Source organism: Camelina sativa, chromosome 4 (genome assembly GCF_030686135.1).
Source record: "Camelina sativa cultivar CO46 ecotype springtype chromosome 4, ASM3068613v1".
Classification (NCBI taxonomy): domain Eukaryota; kingdom Viridiplantae; phylum Streptophyta; class Magnoliopsida; order Brassicales; family Brassicaceae; genus Camelina; species Camelina sativa.
The window spans coordinates 26,920,589-26,941,520 of NC_141883.1; the positions used below are offsets into that span (position 1 = coordinate 26,920,589).

General features: G+C 35.3%; 2 protein-coding genes, 2 long non-coding RNA genes and 2 pseudogenes across 6 annotated transcripts; 5 read left to right on the forward strand and 1 right to left on the reverse strand.

The window, feature by feature from the left end:
- The first annotated feature begins 412 nt into the window (after nt 1–412).
- Nucleotides 413–4,351, forward strand: LOC104782016 (transcription factor E2FA). The gene is made up of 13 exons (XM_010506828.3): nt 413–953; nt 1,467–1,644; nt 1,760–1,804; nt 1,889–2,063; nt 2,208–2,262; nt 2,372–2,424; nt 2,509–2,559; nt 2,666–2,714; nt 2,836–2,901; nt 2,991–3,067; nt 3,430–3,682; nt 3,817–3,886; nt 3,981–4,351. The coding sequence occupies exons 1-13, from the start codon at nt 663–665 to the stop codon at nt 4,076–4,078; spliced, it is 1,461 nt and encodes a 486-aa protein (XP_010505130.2). The 5' UTR covers nt 413–662; the 3' UTR covers nt 4,079–4,351.
- A 70-nt stretch (nt 4,352–4,421) lies between these two features.
- LOC104782015 (HVA22-like protein j) lies at nt 4,422–6,765 on the reverse strand. 3 transcript variants are annotated; one of them, XM_087510927.1, is made up of 9 exons: nt 6,540–6,667; nt 6,339–6,447; nt 6,232–6,291; nt 5,999–6,097; nt 5,604–5,660; nt 5,442–5,505; nt 5,225–5,359; nt 5,052–5,135; nt 4,422–4,917 (listed from the first exon to the last, which is right to left on the reverse strand). In XM_087510927.1, exons 6-9 carry the CDS (start codon nt 5,484–5,486, stop codon nt 4,612–4,614), a joined length of 570 nt encoding a protein of 189 aa, XP_087367053.1. In that variant the 5' UTR covers nt 5,487–5,505; nt 5,604–5,660; nt 5,999–6,097; nt 6,232–6,291; nt 6,339–6,447; nt 6,540–6,667; the 3' UTR covers nt 4,422–4,611. The 3 variants fall into 3 exon arrangements, with proteins under 3 accessions (XP_087367053.1, XP_087367052.1, XP_087367054.1); XM_087510926.1 differs by having other exon boundaries at nt 6,232–6,447; nt 6,540–6,765; XM_087510928.1 differs by lacking the exon at nt 6,232–6,291 and having other exon boundaries at nt 6,540–6,678.
- An 888-nt stretch (nt 6,766–7,653) lies between these two features.
- On the forward strand, nt 7,654–8,591 carry LOC104782018 (transcription repressor OFP6 pseudogene; annotated as a pseudogene).
- Nucleotides 8,592–9,376: 785 nt separating this feature from the next.
- On the forward strand, nt 9,377–10,769 carry LOC104784213 (uncharacterized; annotated as a pseudogene).
- Nucleotides 10,770–16,933: 6,164 nt separating this feature from the next.
- On the forward strand, nt 16,934–18,290 carry LOC104782019 (uncharacterized). Its single transcript, XR_766968.3, has 5 exons — nt 16,934–17,225; nt 17,395–17,516; nt 17,590–17,751; nt 17,828–17,948; nt 18,036–18,290. It is a non-coding gene; the product is annotated as an uncharacterized LOC104782019 (long non-coding RNA).
- A 1,659-nt stretch (nt 18,291–19,949) lies between these two features.
- LOC147946250 (uncharacterized) lies at nt 19,950–20,644 on the forward strand. Its single transcript, XR_015596336.1, has 2 exons — nt 19,950–20,042; nt 20,205–20,644. It is a non-coding gene; the product is annotated as an uncharacterized LOC147946250 (long non-coding RNA).
- Nucleotides 20,645–20,932: the final 288 nt, after the last annotated feature.

Genomic DNA, 20,932 nt, shown 5'->3' on the forward strand with positions numbered 1-20,932 from the left:
GTACAAAAGGATAAAAATAAATTTCAAAACGAGTAGGTTGTTTTGTATTATTAATATCATAACGGAAACAGCAGCACATGTACTACATAAACAAAAAAAAAAAAAAAAAATTATCCCAATCAATATTTGCAGATATCTGTTTACCGACTACACCTTTAAAAATAAATCAATCAGAGATTCAATTCAAAATACAAGTCCTAGATCGCACTCTCTAGGACTCTACTTCACCCTTAAAACAACAAAAACACACACACACAACATAAAAAAAATCTCAATATTCCCGTTACAAAAAGGAACAAAAAAGTAATAAACGTAAAGTAAGTAGGGTCAATCTAAAATCAAATACAAAACTCCGGGGCACAAATAAGAAAAAGAAAATAATACTAATATTCATGTTTTTTTCTTTTCATTTATGGATTTTTTATTAATTAATAGGTGAAGAAGGCTTTCCCTTCCCTCCACATCTATCCCAACATAAAATTCCCTCCTTCCCTCGTTTTTTGCTCTCTTTTCTTTTTTTTTCCTTCTTCATTCTTCGTTCTTCTTCTTCCTCTCTCTCTCTCTCTCTCTAACACTAAAAAAAACCCTCGTTTCCTTCAACCGCCGTCGTTTTTATCATCATCGGAATCTAACAAATCCGACTCACGTTTTCACTACGATCCATGTCTGGTCTCGTACGATCTTCACCCGGTTCTTCTCAGCCGCCACCGCCGCCGCCGCACCATCCGCCGTCATCTTCGTCTCTCGTTACATCTACACCCGTTGTCCCACCTTTACGTCGTCACTTAGCTTTCGCCTCAACAAAACCTCCGTTTCATCCTTCCGATGATTACCATCGATTTACCTCTTCTTCTTCTTCTTCTTCGCTCACTCTTAACACCGATAGGAGCTTAGTTAATAATGGCTTCGGTGTTGTAGATCGGGATGAGGATGCTGTTGTTGTTAGATCTCCCGTGAGTTTAATTTTTGGGTGCTTTTGATTGTTCGATTTTGGGGGTTTTCGCCTTGTGAGATTGTTTTTTTTAGGATTCGATGATGGTTTCCGGATTTCGCTTGCTTCTGACTCTGATTTTAATTAGATTGTTGTGGATTCATCCCAATTTTTATCGTTAATTTAGCTTCGCGATGGTACATTTTCCCCACAAATTTGTCTGATTGTGTGGTTTCAATTTTACACCCAATTGACGCAAATCGGCAACGATTTCTTCAATTCCTATGTCAGATGAGCTCTGATTGTGCAATTTTATTGCCTGGGGTGTTCAATTGTGTGTCAAATTGAACTTCAATTGCTCCCCCTCCCTTTCAGTAATCAGTATACTCTTAAGTTGATTTCTTCACATAGTGTTGAGCATAAGCTAATTTGATATCAAAGCGTTGGTGTAGGAAGGTTTAAAGCCTTTTGGATGATATCTCTTTTGACCAACTTCTTTCAAGTTAATAATAACAGGTTGATTTTTTTCTTGCAGTCACGGAAGAGAAAGTCGACAATGGATATGGTTGTTGCTCCATCTAATAATGGATTCACAAGTTCTGGTTCCAATAGCAGTCCCTGTAAAACTCCTACAAAGACGGGCAGAGTCAACATCAAGTCAAAGGCCAAAGGAAATAAGTCAACTCCTCAAACACCCATCTCAACTAACGCTGGTAAGTAGGATTCTAGGTTGCTGCCGGTTAACCATGTTCTTATCCTTTGTGTTCTTGACTGTCTAGGGCAACAAGTAGGTTGAAGGGCTGATTATTGTCTCGGGTAAACTTGCAGGTTCTCCTGTACCACTAACTCCTTGCCGCTATGACAGTTCCCTAGGTAATTAGCAACTCTATACGAGTATCTCTTTATATTCGATATATGTTTTAGTGTATGTGAAGTTGCTGACATAAAGCTGGCCAGGTCTCCTTACAAAAAAGTTTGTCAATCTAATTAAACAAGCCAAAGATGGAATGCTGGACCTAAACAAAGCTGCAGAAACATTAGAGGTCCAGAAACGACGTATATATGATATTACAAACGTTTTGGAGGGGATAGATCTCATCGAAAAGCCTTTCAAGAATCGGATACTTTGGAAGTGAGGACTTTTTATGATTTAGTTATGCTATATAGTATGCTTATGTAGTTCGTACCTAATTTTTCCGCGTATCTGCTTCATTGGGATATTCCTTAATCGTTTAATTACATATAAACTCACTTGATGATCAATAAACTTGCTTAGGGGCGTTGATCCTTCGAGTCCTGACGATGTGGATGCTGACGTATCTGTAATACAGGTGTAGTGAAATAGCATACACTTAAACTTCATTTTGCATGTAAATCGTAAAATACCTTGCACTTAGATTCTCGCTTTGTTTGATTAATGATCTTATTTTCTCCTTACAGGCAGAAATTGAAAACCTTTCCCTCGAGGAGCAAGCATTAGATAATCAAATCAGGTTTCATAGCATTCATTTAGAGAGTTTTGGGTTGTTGTGGTTAATCTACTCAACCAATGCTGACGCTTAACAACTTTTCTTCAGACAAACGGAGGAAAGATTAAGAGATCTGAGCGAAAAGGAAAAGAATCAAAAGTAAAAATCTCTGTTGGTCTATCTTTTTATATGGCTAGTTTGTTTCTGCTATGAGATGGTGCTATTGTTATGATGGACACTTAACCAATCCGTTCACATTGTCCAGATGGCTATTTGTTACTGAAGAGGATATCAAAAGTTTACCAGGTTTCCAGGTCTGTCTTTCCTATTTCAAATGTTTAATCCTTAGGTATTTGATCAACTGGTTGTATGTATGTCGATCCCAAGACTTACTTGTTCACTTATAGCTTAACTCTCTCTTTGCTGTTTCTGCAGAACCAGACTCTGATAGCCGTCAAAGCTCCTCATGGCACAACTTTGGAAGTGCCTGATCCAGATGAAGTTAGTCTCTTTCAGCGACTTTACAAGACATCTGCTATTCTTTGTTAGATTCCAATACGTTCTGATAATGTTTCTTCTCTACTTGACAGGCGGTTGACCACCCACAAAGGAGATACAGGATCATTCTTAGAAGTACAATGGGACCTATTGACGTATACCTCGTCAGGTATTTATGCCTTGGCTTCTAGTTTCTTCTATCTTTTCAAAGTGTGTATATATATACCAAAGCAGAATTTCGTTTTAAAATTGAAATAGTAGTCACCCATATTTAACATAATCAAAGACAATGTCTTAACATATAAAAGGTTTAGTCTGGTGTTTACTTATTAGAATTTTTTTCCCAGTTAGCAACACATAGAAGCATTCCTCCTGGAGTAGCTGTAAAACAAATAATAGAAACGTTGTTATTCACATTTTCGTTCATTCGATGTGTCCTCTACTGATTGCGATATACCGATAATTGAACATAGCAAAACAAAGATTTCTTCAGTTTGAAAATTGACTCTCTCGCTACATGCTTTTATTCAGCGAATTTGAAGGGAAGTTCGAAGACACAAATGGGAGTGTTGCAGCACCACCAGCATGCTTGCCTATTGCTTCTAGCTCTGGATCTTCAGGACACCATGACAATGAAGCCCTAACTGTTGATAACACAGGAACTGCTATTGAGCATCACGTGTCTCACGATCATCCTCTTCCTCAACCCGGCGATACCTCTGATCTTAATTATTTGCAGGAGCAAGTAGGAGGAATGCTTAAGATTACTCCCTCTGACGTTGAAGTAAGTCATCTTCCTGCTTATTTTAATATGGAAGACTAAAAAAATGAAACAGAGAATTATGAAGTTGTGCACAAGAACTTATTAACATCTCTCAAAATCTTTCTTGTTTTGATGTCAGTCTTATATTTTTGCAGAATGATGAGTCGGACTACTGGCTTCTTTCAAATGCTGAAATTAGCATGACGGATATTTGGAAAACGGACTGTATCCTTTTGCAAATATGCAAATTGTTACTCTCTTATAGTTCAATTATCTATCTGCATATGATAATTTAAGCAATCCTTAACTATAGCAAAAGCTGTTATCGATTGGGAGTATGGAATAGCCGACGTGGGTAGTCCACCACCGGTAATGGGCGAAATAACACCAACCGCTGTTGACTCAACCCCGAGATGATCCAATACCAAACACACATCTCAACTTCTGATCCCAAATGTGTTACCTCACAACACTCCCAAAATCAATTCCAAGGAGGGAGCAAATACAGAACCTGTACGAACCAATGGCAGGTGCGTTCCATACAATGTACCATTAGATTATGATTCATTTATCGGTAGAGTAATGTTGTAGAGGGGCACCAGTTACGAGAAACTAATGTAAGTTTAACAGAGAATGCACTTCATCGGCTGCATTGGTACATTATTTGAGTATAATTTTTGACCATCCAAATGCATCATTACGTAACAAATCTCATTTACCCAAACCTGTATCCAGATTGAACAACCTAGCCAGAGAAAGATTAAGCGAAACAAGCACACAAATGTTCTCGCTGTATTAATGCTTACTGTTTCAATTTACATAAACACAAGAAAAAAATCAATCTGTATATTGTAGTTTAAACAATTCAAAACTTTCATTTCACTTTTCTTTCCCTATATATCTTCAAACAAATTAAGGACTTCCGTTGAGTCACGTTAATATGTACGTTACTATGCTGCCGACTGAGTTCTGGAGTTAGAACGTCGGAGCTTCGCTCGAGCATCGGTGAGGGGTGATCCTGGAATAGTATCAGGAATGTTGACTCCGTCTTCTCCATTGAATGTCCCGGCTGAGTCTCGGCCTGGTGTTGGTGGTGGTGTTGGTGGCGGCCACTTCCTCCCTCTGCTCGTTTGCTTCTCTAGCGATCGCAACGCAGACAGAGATTTGTTCAGCGGTCTTGGAGCCCGCGGTGACTGTGGTTCATTGTCCACCTCTACCGGTGACTGTGCGTTCACGTTTACGTTCCGCTCCATCGGCTTTGGCAGTACACAAGAAAAAAAAAGTGTTAAAGCTGGAAAGGTAATTATAACACATACAAAGCGTTACCCAACTTGAATACTAGATATATGCATTTCTTGGGCAAAACTAAGAGTAATAGGTTGGTACGTACCGGTGGGTTAGCTGCAGCGGCTGAGAACCGGACCGATTGGGCGAGTACGTACTGAAAACCCTGGATCAAGGTAGATTGACCAGCCTGTGCATCGATATTATATTAATATCGTTTATATTACTGTATAACATTCTCGTATAAAGCATAAAAATGTGGAAAACAAAAAAAAGAACCTGGGCAAAGTTGTGGAAGTAGAAAATGAAAAAATCCCAAGCTCGAGCTCGCAACTCCATTATCTTTCTGTCAATCTCTGTCTCATGTTGAGCCATGTATGGCTTCAACAATGTCTCATACACATGTCTCGTTCCCTTCATTCAATTTTGAAGTTATTGTTACTATTAGTACATTATTTATTTACTAAACAAATCATATACAATATATGTCATTCACCTTTGTTTTGGGGTACCATAGATATACGAAGAAGACTACTTTCATCTCTCCGTATAACGGTAACCTGCAAATAATGTATAATGGCATATATCAGTAATTAACTTTGATGCATTTTTAAATGTGGATTTAGGGCATGAACTAACTAATATTAAAACTACTTACCATGAGATAAATATATCGCCAACCCTCTCAAATGATGAAATTAGCGCCAAGAGTATCCTAATTATTCAAATACATATGTTTAATAAATTAATATTTTCCAGTTCATACTGACAAATAACTATTCTATTAAAAAATCAATACGTGCATCACATACATTGAGATATCAATATTAATATCCTAATAGCAATTGTACCAGTAATTCCCAAACTATTAGAGACCATAGACTTGTAGAAAATATTACATTGCATCCAAAAAATAATACCAACAGAAAAATCCAACTTAACAGAATTTAGTTGTCTTCTATCTTTTTATGTCAAACAAAACCAAAAGGAGAAATATATATATATATAACAATGAAAAAATGGGGATGACAATTGTCTATATATAAGTATTACCAGTATTGGCACCAAAATTTGAGTTCCTCGATATCAACTTTGTTCTTCTCCACCGTTTTGAAGCATTCGAATGCAGGGTATGTGTACCCTAATATTAATCTGCCAATATTTCATTATCATCATTTCAATTAAATATATACATTGATCTAACTATAACGAAAGAATCAAAGATAAATATTTTTGAAGGAACATTAAGAAAGACGAGAAGAGAGATATATATGGTAGGGACATACACAAGGAGTCTGATGATGAAATCTCACAACAAAACCGATCCAACAATCATTTAACCCGAACTGATCCTTTTTTTTTCCCTTTCAACGAATAAGAAATGCAAACGAACCTATTGAAGAAGATCAAAGACGTTAGGGAAGATCTCGTCCTCGTAAGGATTCTTGAACGTATGAAGAAGACTGTTAGGATCAGAGGAATTGAACCCAAAAGGATCAAAACTGCAAATGAGATCAAACTATGTGTATTAGTTACCGATTTTGTATATCATAAGAAAAGAGAAAAAATGTGTAAGTTGTTATAAACAACAAACCTATATTTAGGGAGAGGGTGTCTCTCCGGTTTAAGCAAAGAAAAGATAAAAACAAAAAACTTTGAATCTCAAAAATGATGAACAAAAAGAGAGAGGAAGATTATGAAGACGAGTGAATTCTATAATTGGAAAATACTTCAGGGTATAGAAGACATTTTTAATTTTTGTTTTGTAAAGTAAACGGTTTTAAATTTTCTTGCCACAAACGCTACTTGAATTTGTGGGTACGAGGAACGGGTTTATCGTTTGACCGTTATCTCCTATTCTTGTGATTTTAAGCATTTTCAAAGGAAATTTACAAAAGACAAGTCCTTCAAGAATCAAAATTAGGTTTGACTGAGTCACACTTAATTAAATTCAATAAACAAATAATATTCTGCTGTCCTTAATTATAATTTAATAATATTCTGCTGTCCTTAATTATTTAATTCTACTATTAAAAACGATAAATGTATTAACTAAAAGAATGAAATCCACTAGAAATTCCATCTATCCTTATCCGATGGATAATTTGAATCAAACCTAGTCTTCTTTATAAACATTAAAAAAAAAAAAAAAAAAAATCAGGAAAACCTAGTCAAAATTGCAAAACTTTATGGGTAAAAATATATTTAACTCAAGTAAAAATAAATTGGTTAAAAATCCAGTGATCAGTAGTGGAGTGATTGCTTCTGTTACTTACTTATATTTTACACTATGTATCTCAAATAGAAACACATCGATGGACAACTTGATACATGATGTCTTTAGGCTAGATCGATCGAAGGGTGGTAGGAGGAGCTCTACGGCCTTTGGGTTTAAATCCGTCTTGAGTGACACATTTTATGAAGGCTCATTTAAAGGCGTTTTATAAAGCTCATGAAAGCCCAATACAAAATACATTTAAAACAAACTTTACTTGGACAGTTATGTTAAAATCTAAAAGCTGTAATTTGACTAATTCTTATTCAACAAGTCCTATATATCTAATATTCTTTTTATAGAACCAGTGGAGTAAGTATATGTCAAATTAATGCTCAGGCTGTTATGCATATAGACATTTACTTATATTTTAAAACGTTCACAAAAAAATTTAAAAGAAATTACAAACTGTCGCCGTTGAGCGTCAAATTAAATATTATTGCGAAGAGTTTACTTCTCATTAATCCATCTCAGTCACCACATGCACCCTTTAATACCAATCCAAGTAGACTCTCTCTCTCTCCCTCTCACTCACTCTATCTCTCTTTCTCTAATAACATTTTTCTCTACACGGTAAGTAACAAAGAGAGCAACCTATGACGACCGGCAAAGGCAAGAAGAAGAAGATGGTTCTTAAGGCAGTCTCTGTTGTAGACATCGGCTGTAGTAACTGTAAGTTCCCAAGCTTGTCTTCTTTTTTCAACCCTTCCCCCAAAAAGCCCTGTCACTACTCCTCTACTTACGGCCACTCCCACTCCTCCAACACCACGGCCTCCTCCTCCTCAGCCGTACCATCCACCTCCCACTGGTTCTCCGACACCTCTTCCTCCTCCGCCACACCCTCCACCGCTGCCGTCGCCGTAGAGAAAGACTCCGACGACCCTTACCTCGATTTCCGCCAGTCTATGCTTCAGATGATTCTCGAGAACGAGATTTACTCCAAAGACGACCTCAGAGAGCTTCTCCACTGCTTTCTCTCCCTCAACGAGCCTTACCACCACGGCATCATCATCCGCGCTTTCTCCGAAATCTGGGACGGAGTTTTCTCCGCCGCCGTCAAACGCCGTGGCGGCGTCCAAGAGTCTCCACTCGTCCACCGTCATGGCTCACGTGCCTCACACCGTAACCACTACCACCGAACGATGTAAAACTTGTTTTTTTAACTAAGAAATTATGCCACGTCACCAATAATGTATTGACACGTTGACTATCCATTTTACCTACTACCAACGTGTCAAAATATTATTGGGTTTGTGCTTTTTAACTTTCTTATCTGTAGCTTTGGGATTTTCTTCTCTGTCTTTTTTAACCAAGTGTAGACGACAATGGTAGAAATATTTATAATAATATTGCTACATGTTTCTATGTTGATTTTTGTTGTTGTATTCGGCCAAAATCGAGAAAGAATAGAAGTTTTAGAGATCTTTTTGTGCATGCCACTCGTGACTCTCATTAGGACGATCGATGACGTGAAGGTTCCCCAAAACAAGTCCACGTGAAATCTATTTATTTATTTATTATTCACATGATATTATGCAGTCTATATATCACGTCAGATATTGTCAAATGTACGAAGTGGGCAGTACCATAATATTTTTATAACCCAATATTTTTGAAATGTTACTTGTGGGCAGTACCATAATATTTTTCTTTTCAGATATGAACATGTTTAAATTATACTTGTGGACTGTATCTACAATTTTTTTTTTTTTTTTTTTTTGACTGTATCTACATTATATTCGTCACTTTTCATCAATAGATAATAACTTATTTTTGTTTGCCTTTACGTATTAATTTTGGGGTTAAAAAACATTTTGCAATGAAGAATTAGATAGAGATATGGATTACAATTTTTAGTAGTTTATGGGGACCAACATTGAGAAGAATACTTATTATGGACTAAACTCCGAAGTTATTAGATTAGTTGGTTTGGTTTAATACTTTGGTTAACTCAATTTTGCTTAACCATGTATATGTATAGTTGTTGTATATATATTCTCTCTACAGTTACCTATACCAATTAATGAGAAATAAGATTTTTCTTCAATCCTAACTAACTTTTTCAGCGCTAATATGGTATCAGAACCATCAAGCTCTCTACTCCATTAATTCCGATCTGGTTTTCATCTTTTCTGAGCTATTTTCATCACAATATCATGGTGGTTGTAGCTCGTGGTATCAGAAAACCCACTCGATCGAAGTCAGGAGAAATTTCCGCTGCTCGCAAGCCGTCGCGATCTACTGGTGATGTCGACTCTCCTCCGAACTCTCCTCCGGTTACTAGATCTCGAGATTCTAGAGTTTCGCGAGCCATCGCACCACCGCAGTTTACAGATCCGACGCCTTCTCCGTTTTCTATGCACAATGCAGATCATCCAGGTTTGATTCTCGTTGCTATTCATTTAGATGGAACAAACTATGATGATTGGGATGCTGCTATGCGTATTGCTTTGGATTCAAAACGAAAACTCGGATTCGTAGATGGTAGCTTATCTCGTCCTGATGAATCAGACCCAAGCTTCGCTCTATGGTCGTGTTGCAATAGTATGGTGAAATCATGGTTGCTTAACTCTGTTTCTCCAGATATTTATCGAAGTATTTTGCGATTAAGAGATGCTTCTGATATATGGAATGATTTGTATAGTCGTTTTCACATGAGTGACTTGCCGAGGACATTTAATCTCACTCAAGAGATTCAAGATCTAAGTCAAGGATCCATGTCATTGATGGTATATTATACCAAGCTGAAGACGCTATGGAGCAGTCTGGAGAGCACAGAGGAACCAGATGAACCTTGCATTTGTGGTAAAGCTGCTCGTCTGCAACAGAAGGCAGAGAGAGCTAAGTTTGTTAAATTTTTGGCTGGTCTTAATGAATCTTATGCAATTATTAGGAGACAGATTATCATGAAGAAGGTTCTCCCTAATATTGCTGAGGTTTATAAGATCCTTGATCAAGATGATAGTCAGAAGGGTTTTACAAATGTGGTAGTGAACCCAGCTGCTTTTCAAGTGTCTGACACTGGTCTTTCTAATGCATCCGATCCAACCATCTGTTATGTTCAAACTGGACCGAATAAAGGGAGGCCTATCTGCTCATTTTGTAATCGTGTTGGTCACATTGCAGAAAGATGCTATAAGAAGCATGGGTTTCCTCCTGGTTTTTTCTCCGAAAGGGAAGATGGCTGACAAGTCTCAGAAACCTCGTCATTTAGCTGCACAAGTTGCTTTGGTTAACACTGAATCTGATGATACACCATCTACCTTGGAGGATATGGTTGGAGGGATGAGTAAGGATCAAATAAAAAAGTTCATCGCCATGTTTAGCTCTCACCTTCATGCTCAAGGTCCGAATAACAATACCACAGTTGCAAGTACATCACAGTCTGATAACATTGGTATTGCTTTCTCACCTTCCACTTATTGTTTCGTTGGTATTTTGACTATTGCTCAACATGCTCTTTCAAGTAAGACATGGGTGATACATTCAGGAGCAACACATCATGTTTCTCCTGATAAGAGTCTTTTCTCGACTCTAATACCACTGTAATGAGTTCAGTGCATTTGCCAACTGGTCTTACTGTGCAGATCAGTGGTATTGGTACAATACAGATTAACAAACACATTATTCTTAAGAATGTGTTGTTCATTCCGGAGTTTAGACTGAATTTGTTGAGTATCAGTTCTCGGACTGATGATCTCGGTTTCAAAGTGATTTTTGATACATCTACTTGTGAAATCCAGGATCCTATCAAGGTCCAGATGGTTGGTCAGGGTAAGAGGATAGCAAACTTATACATACTCGATGTTGGAGTCTTTTCCATCTCAGTTAATGCAGTGGTGGACATCAGTTTGTGGCATCGAAGACTTGGTCATGCATCTTTGCAGAGGTTGGATACTATCTCAGAGTCATTGGGAACTACTCGACACAAGAATAAAGGATCAGATTATTGTCATGTTTGCCATCTCGCTAAACAGAAGAAGTTGTTTTTCCCTTCTCCAAATAATGTTTGTAATGAAACCATTGAGTTGTTACATATTGACATTTGGGGCCTTTCTTTGTAGAAACGATTGATGGTTATAAATATTTCTTGTCGATAGTTGATGATCATTCTAGAGCCACCTGGGTTTATTTGCTTCGAAACAAAGCTGAAGTTCTTACATTTTTTCCTGGTTTTATTCAACAAGTTGAAAATCAGTATAATGTGAAGGTAAAAGCTGTCAGATCAGACAATGCACCAGAATTAAAATTTGCAAAGCTGTATCAAGAGAAAGATATCATGGCTTATCATTCTTGTCCAGAAACTCCAGAGCAAAATTCAGTGGTTGAGAGGAAACATCAACATATTCTAAATGTTGCTAGAGCACTAATGTTTCAGTCTTAAGTTCCTCTCTCTCTATGGGGTGATTGTGTTTTGACCGTTGTATTTCTTATCAATAGGACTCCATCTCAGCTTCTCTCAAACAAGACTCCATATGAGCTCCTCACTAGTCAAGTAGTAAAGTATGATCAACTACGAATGTTTGGTTGCCTTTGTTATTCTACAACTTCACCGAAACAGAGGCATAAGTTTCAACCTAGATCAAAGGCATGTATCTTTCTGGGTTATCGTCCAGGTTATAAAGGTTATAAGTTGATGGATTTGGAGAGTAATACAGTTTTTATCTCAAAGAATGTTTTCTTTCATAAGGAGGTTTTCCCATTGGCGGTTGATCCACATTCTGAAGATCCTTTGAAGTTATTTTCACCAATGGTTCATGTGTCCTCAGATATTCAACATTCTTTTTCTTCTTCTCCTCCACGACAAATTTCTGATCTACCATCACAAATATCTACACAAAGAGTAAGGAAACCACCTGCTCATCTACAAGATTATTTCTACAATTCTTTGCATTCTGATACACAATATCCCATTTCTTCTACTCTTTCTTATTCCAAAATTTCTCCATCTCATATGTGTTATATCAATAACATTACACAAATACCTATTCCTACAAGTTTTGCTGAGGCACATGACATTAAATAATGGTGTGATGCTGTTGATACTGAAATTGATGCTATGGAGGCTACAAATACTTGGGATGTTACTACTCTCCCCAAAGGTAAGAAAGCTGTTGGTTGTAAGTGGGTATTCACATTGAAATTTTTGGCTGATGGTAGTCTAGAGAGGTATAAAGCTCGCTTGGTAACAAAGGGGTACACACAAAAAGAGGGGTTAGACTATCAAGAAACTTTTTCACCGGTAGCAAAGATGGCTAATATCAAGTTACTTTTGAAAGTTTCAGCTTCTAAGAAATGGTTTTTGAATCAGCTTGATGTGTCTAATGCTTTCTTGAATGGAGAACTAGAAGAGGAGATTTATATGAAGTTACCAGAGGGATATGCAGCCAGAAAAGGAATTTCTTTACCAAAGAATGCTGTTTGCAAGTTGAAACGGTCCATCTACGGGTTAAAGCAAGCCTCACGACAGTGGTTTAAGAAATTTTCTTCTTCTCTGGGTTTTACGAAGACACACGGAGATCACACATTGTTTATCAGGAGTTGTGGTGATGAATTTGTTGTGGTTTTAGTATATGTTGATGACATCGTTATTGCTAGCACAACCAATGATGCTACAACAACATTGACTGATGCTCTTCGTCGTAGTTTTAAGCTTCATGATCTGGGCACTTTGAAATATTTTCTTAGCTTGGAGATTACTCGTAATGAAGCAGGGATTTCCATTTGCCAACGTAAGTATGCATTGGAGCTTTTGACCTCTACGGGGATGCTTGGCTGCAAACCATCAAATATTCCTATGATTGCTAATTTGAAGTTATCGAAAACGGATGGTGTTTTGTTGGAAGACAGAGAAATGTATCGTCGTATTGTTGGGAAGCTAATGTATCTCACTATTACAAGGCTTGACATAACATTTGCAGTGAATAAGCTATGTCAGTTTTCATCTGCACCAAGAACATCTCATTTACAGGCTGCTTATCAGGTTTTATAGTACATCAAAGGATTTGTTGGCCAAGGGTTGTTCTATTCTGCTTCAGCTGACCTCACTCTCAAAGCTTTTGCAGACTCTGATTATGGCTCCTGCAGATAGTCGGCGTTCTACTACCGATTTTACAATGTTTCTAGGTGATTCTTTGATCTCTTGGTGATCCAAAAAACAACATACAGTTTCACGCTCCTCTGCTTAAGTTGAATACATGGCTCTAGCACTTGCAACTTGTAAGATTCTTTGGCTGAAAATTCTACTCAAGTCTTTGCGAGTGTCTACTACGGTTCATGTTCTATACTCTGACAGTACTGCAGCTATCTACATCGCTACCAACCCTGCATTTCACGAACGGACCAAACACATCGAAATTGATTGTCATACCGTTCGTGAACGTTTGGATAATGGTGAGCTCAAGCTACTTTATGTTCGCACAGAGGATTAAGTCGCGGACATTCTGACCAAACCCTTATTCCAATATCAATTTGAACATCTTATGTCCAAGATGAGCCTTTTGAATATCTTTGGATGCTCATCTTGAGAGGGGGGGGTATTAGATTAGTTGGTTTGGTTTAATACTTTGGTTAACTCAATTTTCCTTAACCGTATATAGTTGTTGTATATATATTTTTTGTACAGTTAATTTTACCAACTAATGAGAAATAAGATTTTTCTTCAATCCTAACAAACTTTCTCGTCGCTAATAGAAGTACATATAGATCTTTACAATATGTGACGTTATATGTTGTTACTTAGCCTCATGTGCTAGCTAAAAGATGTGTTGGTATGTTGAATACCGCTAATTAAGTTTGTTACTAGTTTAAAACCGATCGTTTGGCCGTGTGCTAGTATCTCGAGTACCAGACCACGGATTTTACATCAGTCCACTGTTAACCCTTTATTGCCAATTTCGGACTGTATGCTGTACTTTGGAAGTGTGCCAGTATATATATATATATATATATTAGCGCTAATATATATAGTAAGCAAACTTCAGATTGTAAAACGTATGTCGGTATGTTTTGTGGCAAGTCCAAAATATTTATCTACCATGGGGCATAGATGGAACAATAGGCCCTTAAGATAATTTATATATGTAAATTTATTGAACATTGTTTAAAATGATAAATGTTATTGATTACTAATTACGCACAAGAAGAGGCTTTTAGAAGAGTCTCTAGAGATATAAAAAGACTATATTGATAATTAAGCTAATGTAAAATCGAAAAATAAAGAGAAGATTAGTGGTGATTAGTAAAAGAAATAAAAAAATTCTGGTTGTTGAGGTCAGATCATTGAAAAAAAACTGGTTGTTAGATAGATGTAAATAGTTAATATCCATGGAAGAAATTAAACTTCTGATGTCGAGACTCTCGACTCGAGAGTGTGATCAGTACTTTTTTGAATTTTTTTAAATGTGTAATTAATCATGCACGATCAGATTAGGGAATACTAGTATATGATCAATTCAATGGGTGTGATCATGATCGGGTAATAGAAAAATTAATAACCCTCGCGTGTAATGTAAAGATGGTTCGGTACGGCAAGTCTTAAATCATTGGGTATGATTATAAAAACGGCCATATAAGCCAAGTCTTGATTGGCACATGTCATATATCAAATTATGAAAAAATGGATGATATAGCAAAACCATTACATATGAAGTATAAATATTAGATTGTTAATAAATATGAAACAATTTTTATTTATTTCACTGCTATTATTTTCAAAATGATCCAAAACATTTTTTTTTTTTTTTTTTTGTATGTTGGATCTCAAGCCTAGATTAGAGTCTTGCATCATAATGTAGTAAAAAAAAATTATTCCACAGCGACAACGTATATATATACAGTAAAATTTAGTAGTATTTTCATCATAAATGATTCATTACTACCCTCATAATAACTCATAAGTTAAAGTCATAATGAATACAAGTCATAGAAAAGTAGCGAACCTGTGGATTTTGGCGGTAAAAGACATGAGGGTGCATTGGGATTTGGTACTCGTAATAATTAGAAAGAGTGTGTACATAAATAAATAGTGAGGCAGACACTTATCTGTACCGTTTTCTTACTTCTCTTCTCCTGTGTATTTTATTGATTGATGATGATACTTTGGACGAACCCTTCTTACAGTTTCCTCCTTTAAAATATTTGCAATGTTTCTTGTTGCTAAACTAAGTTATTTTTACTAGTAATTATTAGTTTTTGTCTAGTGGTCCACTCATGTCTACAGACATTTAAAGAAATTACATTTTCTAATAAAAGTTTTGTCGTAAGAGATTTAACATTGGTCCCCAAGGTATTTAATTCTTCACTGACCCAGTAATTTATAGTTCATCAAGGTAATTGTTTTAAAAAATACTGTTCTCTTTTCTTTCTTTTTTTAAATCGTAAATGGTATCAGCTTCAAGAAAAGTTTTTTTTTTTTTTAGCTTCAAGAAAAGTTAAGAACTTTTAACTAGTGAATAGTGATTGTGTAAGTACTATTAGCCCAAACTTAATCCCATAGAAGAAGTTTTCTTTTTAAATCTAAAACTCATTCGGTCTCATTCATTTCACATACATTTTTTAAAAAATAAAAATCTCCTAGTCGATTATTAAATTGTTTCTGACATTACATGAAACTCTTTTGAATTTATAAACTTCGTAAATATAGATTAACGGGATAACATAAAAGAAAGAGGATATCCATTATTTTATAAGAGAGGAAAAAAATCTTTCAAAATCCACTTTGTTTGCTTGGACCATCTGGTGGGTGACTGACTGACTGGGTGGTACCAATTGGTACTACGTACCACTACAAAATCCAAAGTTCTTACGTACCACTACAAATCCAAAGTTTTTACACTCAAAATAGAAAGTACTTTGTGTAATCAGTCACCGATCAACACTTTTAGACTGGTGTTGGTATGTGTGTGCTTGTGTGTCGCTCGAAAAATTGTGTGCGCGTAGAATTAAACCAAACGTTTAGAATCAGAGTTAGACCGACCTGACCGGGTGGTTCGATTCCATTTTAGAAACTCATCACAAAAGTCCTAAACCAAAATCACATTTAAAATACTTTTAACTTCATCCAACTAGGCCGCTATACTACTACTAATAGTAATATTTATGATTATAAATACACGCATTCATATTAATGTTGAAAGAATAATCAATGGGTGCTATAAATATATGACCCAACTACCAAGTAGTAAATATGGTAGTATTGAAGTAAATTTCAGATTAGACTAAGCAGCAACTAGTAATTATGAGCTCAGACATCTGTGAATAAAAGAAGCATTAACGGTAAGCAATAAAAGGAGCAATAACGATTCTGTAAGATTCTCGTGGCTCCTCCATTAATGGCTTCAGAAGCAACATTTCTCAAAACTTCTGATATATATATGTTTCAGAAGCAAAATTTCTCAAAACATATATGTTTTATGTAATAAAATAATTTAAAAACCCAATAAAATCTTAGAAAGAGAGAATGAATTTGAAAAGTGTTAGTTTAAATTTATTAGGGAATGATTTTAATTTTTTTTTGTTATATATGATAAATATTGGTTTCTAATTTTTTTAATAAACAATAAATGTCAATCGTCTCTTTGTCAAAAAAAAAAAAAAATGTCAATCGTCTTCACGAAAGGCCCATTAATAAATTGGCCCATTAGACCCATTAATAAATTGGCCCATTAGACTCATTTTGCGACTTAGGAAACCTAAACCCCTAAATCTCTGCCACCGTAAATCTACCAATTTCGTCGTCTCAGCTCACCTCCGGAAAGTTCCGATGACGAAGAAGAGCAAAGAAGCTAACGAAGCTAAGACGTTAGAAACCAAAAGCAAAAGCGTTTCTGTGAAATCAGTTGAAAAGGAAGTGAAAACCTTAAAGGATGAAGACCACCTGATGCAAAGACTCTGGAACTGATTCTGATTACGGATCTTTGAATTCCGGATGGTTTCGATGATCTAACACAGGGGGAGTAACAGAAGACGGAGGAGTTGGTGAAGCATCCGAAGACGAGCTGCATGGTAATTTGCTTTTGCTTTTGTTCTGGATGAGCTCTCATCTTCAATTTCATATTATTGGGTTTCAAGAATTTGGATTTAATAAGCTTAAAGTTTTAAGCTTTTATGTATGTGGTAAAATAAATTTTTTAAGTATGAGAGAGTAACTATGTCAGGATGTGTGGTGCTGCAGATCATGAGGAGGGCTCAACTGATAATGAGGATGATGATGGAAGTGAACAAATAGATAGTGACAATAACGAGGAAGATGGAAGTGATGAAGGTTCTGATCGAGATGAAGCGGTTGAAGATGAGGTTGATTAATGTCTGTTTCGTATTAGACTACTTTGAAATTATATTTATATTTTAATGTCTTTGATCTGTGTAGGTAGGTTTCTCCTAGAATTACAACAGTTGGGGATGTTCCCTTGGAGTGGTATAAAGATGAGAAACATATTGGTTATGACATCACTAAGAAGATCTTTACTAAAAAAGAAAAACAAGACAGACGTGACTCTTTTCTTGCAACTATGGTTGGCTCTACGAATTGGTTAGTTTGAAGACTTCTCTTTTTAGGGTTTATGTAGTTAAGTTAGTTATCAGGATTATGCTTTTTTTTTTTCTAGGCGCAAAATTATTGATGACTATAATGACGAGGAAGTGGAGCTGACTAAAAAGAAGAGCAAGATGGTTCGTAGATTGCTCGAAGGGGAAGAAGCTCCACATGCTGACTTTGATCCATATGCGGTATGTATGTGGTTTTTTTTTGGTATCATTGCTTATTATACCAATCACTTCAAAATGTGACCTTTTGATTGATTCTCTTGGAACCAGGATTTTGTTGACTGGTTCAAATGGACTGATGCAATACATCCACTCTCAAGTGCACCAGAACCCAAGTGAAGGTTCATCCACTCTCAAGTGCATCCGATTCATGTATTACCCATATCAAGCTTTTCTTTTATTAGTTATTAAATTAATTAAAATGCATTAACAATTTTTTTTTTTTTTTGTAATATGCCACATGATAGTAGTTTTAATTAAACTCCTAATAACATTGCTCAAATAAGATTATGAAATTTAGGTTCATGTTTTTAATCCCCTATATAATAAAACAGAAGTCACAACATTGTTTTGTAGAATATATAATTTTAATAAATTGGTTACAAATAGTTTATACATTAATTGATATTGATTGATATTAATTTGTTACAAGTTATGTGGTGGGTGTAACTTGTGTAACAGTTCATTTTTGGAAGATATTGATATTGATATTAATTTGTTACAGTTTCATCTCTTTGTAATCTTTCTCATCGATTTCTTAAAGAGAATATTCTTAATTCTCTTTTTACTCACACCAAAATATATCCTCCAAAGATTTAATTGCTATCACATTATTTCCAAAACAAAAAAACAGAATATTACAAATTAATTGTAAACAGAATATAAAAAAACTGGTAAGCATAAAAAAAGAATAAAATCTAAAAAAATAATAACAATTTTTTTGTAGACTATATAATTTTGATAAATTAGTTACAAAATAGGTTATACATTAAATATATGTTGGTTAAAAAAAGGTTATAAGATTAATTGGTCAGTGGGCCACATGAATACAGTAAAAAAATATCCCAAAGAATTCTTTTAAAGAAAATATTCCAGTATGGTTAGGATATAAAACTTACATAACCATTTCTCATACATAAAATTACAAAATTAACAATATAAAACTTACAAAATATGTGTTTTTTTCAAGCCATCATGTTTAACATATGATTTTATTAAATAATATTTTATTCAAAAAACAATCATATAAATTATATTTTATTTTAAAATTATAATATAAATAAAAGGAGTTTTTCAAGTGTCCTAACTAGTAGCATACTAAAGCAATATAGCAATAGGTTAATGTATTTACTATTTAAGACAAGAAAATACAACTACAAATTGGAGTCGGGCCCACACATGTTTTAAGGGCTTGAACAGTAGTATGGGCTGTTACGTTAGAGACCAGATGGTTCAGAGAGTGAACCCAGTCGTCTAGACTTGTTCAAGTGATCAACGGTGTAAATTAAAAGTCAACATACTTGACGGCGATGCGTAAGTTCCCAGTTCGAGTCCACCACTAGAGAAACATGTATTCGATTACTGGAGCTTAGGACAAAGTAACAGACACACCGGCAGGCTTTTACTAGTCCAAATGTTTTAGAGAAACCCAATACATAATTCCTTAGCAGACAATTTAATTTGAGATTACAAAACCACCCATTAATTGTATCTCTCCATTTTCCTAGAATTTTAACTTACGTCAATAAACCCATATTTATTTTGAACAAAGCCAAAAAAAATTATTGGTTAGATAAATCGTTTCGATTTGAGTGTTTGAAGGTTGAAACACGGGTAGAAAAGCTGAGAGCTTAGCAGATAATTATAGGGAAAATTCCAGAAAAAAACCCAAAAGTGCCACCAGCTCCCAGTTTAAACTTTGAAAGTTTTGTACTTGCACTTTTATACCTCAAAATAATAATATTGCTAATATAATACTTCAAATTGACTTATATGTTCATGGATCAGAAAATTTAATAGAATTTTTAACTTTCTTAATAGAGCTATTAGCAATAGTTAACATCGTTGAATTGTTGGATGTAATGGCCACAATGCATCTGATTTTTTTTTTTTTTTTAATAAATGAAACAAACATTTAAATAAACTAAAATAATTAAAAATGATAAAATCCCAAAATCGTTTGGGGGAGTTCATAAGGAAAAAAAAATCGAGAGAGAGAGATACATAGAGTAGAAAAAGAGAATCGAAGAAGAAAGTATTCTACTGGGTTGAAATGGGGTAAGAATTGTTTCAGCCTGTCAAAATTTTAATTGATTATAACTGTTTGTGATTTCCCAGTTGATTTGAAAAATTTATGGGTTTCAGTTTTTTGGGTTTTGAGCATGTAATGTGTTTCTGAGTCTAAGTGTTTCTTTGTTTGGTTTCATATTAAAATTGCAGTGAGGAGATGATTAAACTAACAATTCACTATGGTGGAGAAATGGAGAAAGTGGAAGATGATTACAACTATCTTCAATCAAGTTCTGCAGTTCATGCTTCTTCAAGTGCACCACAGCCTTCAATCTCCTCCAACAAACCAAAAAGCAAGAAGCGTGGACGACCTTTAAAGACAAGAAAAGTGGAAAACATTCCAAGAGGAGTTGGAACATTTTGGAGTCCATTCACTGGTTCGGCCATTTCAAGTGTTTGGAGACAAGGTGTATGATATGTCTAACAATGACCCTCAACCTCCTCTTTGAATGTTCATGTCTTTCAATTTCTGTTTTAGGATGAAATCTTTTATGGTTTTTACGTTGTCAATTTTTGGTTTTGGGACAAAATATGTCTTTTGAACAAGTTCTGGGAATTTTTCACCATGAATGTGCTTTTATGTTTATCTTCCTTTTTTTCCTTCAGTTTTTTAGATTATCCTTTCTAATTTATATAAAATCACGATGTGTTTAAAAAAACAATCAACGTTAACTATTGTTAACAGTTCTGTTAACAAAGTTAAAAATTCTGTTAAATTTTCTGATCCACGAACATATAAATCAATTTGAAGTATTATATTAGCAATTTTATTACTTTGAGATATAAAAGTGGAAGTGCAAAACCTTCAAGGTTTAAACTGGGAACTGGTGTCACTTTGAGGGTTTTTTCCCAGATAATTATATGGAATCGGAACTGAA

Coding starts and splice junctions, on each gene's coding strand:
- LOC104782016 (XM_010506828.3), top strand. CDS start 663: ATGTCTGGTCTCGTACGATCTTCACCCGGTTCTTCTCAGCCGCCACCG. Junction 954..1,466: donor CTGTTGTTGTTAGATCTCCC/GTGAGTTTAATT, acceptor TTTTTCTTGCAG/TCACGGAAGAGAAAGTCGAC. Junction 3,887..3,980: donor GGATATTTGGAAAACGGACT/GTATCCTTTTGC, acceptor CTATAGCAAAAG/CTGTTATCGATTGGGAGTAT.
- LOC104782015 (XM_087510926.1), bottom strand. CDS start 5,486: ATGAAAGTAGTCTTCTTCGTATATCTATGGTACCCCAAAACAAAG. Junction 5,360..5,441: donor TATGGTACCCCAAAACAAAG/GTGAATGACATA, acceptor AATTGAATGAAG/GGAACGAGACATGTGTATGA. Junction 4,918..5,051: donor CCGCTGCAGCTAACCCACCG/GTACGTACCAAC, acceptor GTACTGCCAAAG/CCGATGGAGCGGAACGTAAA.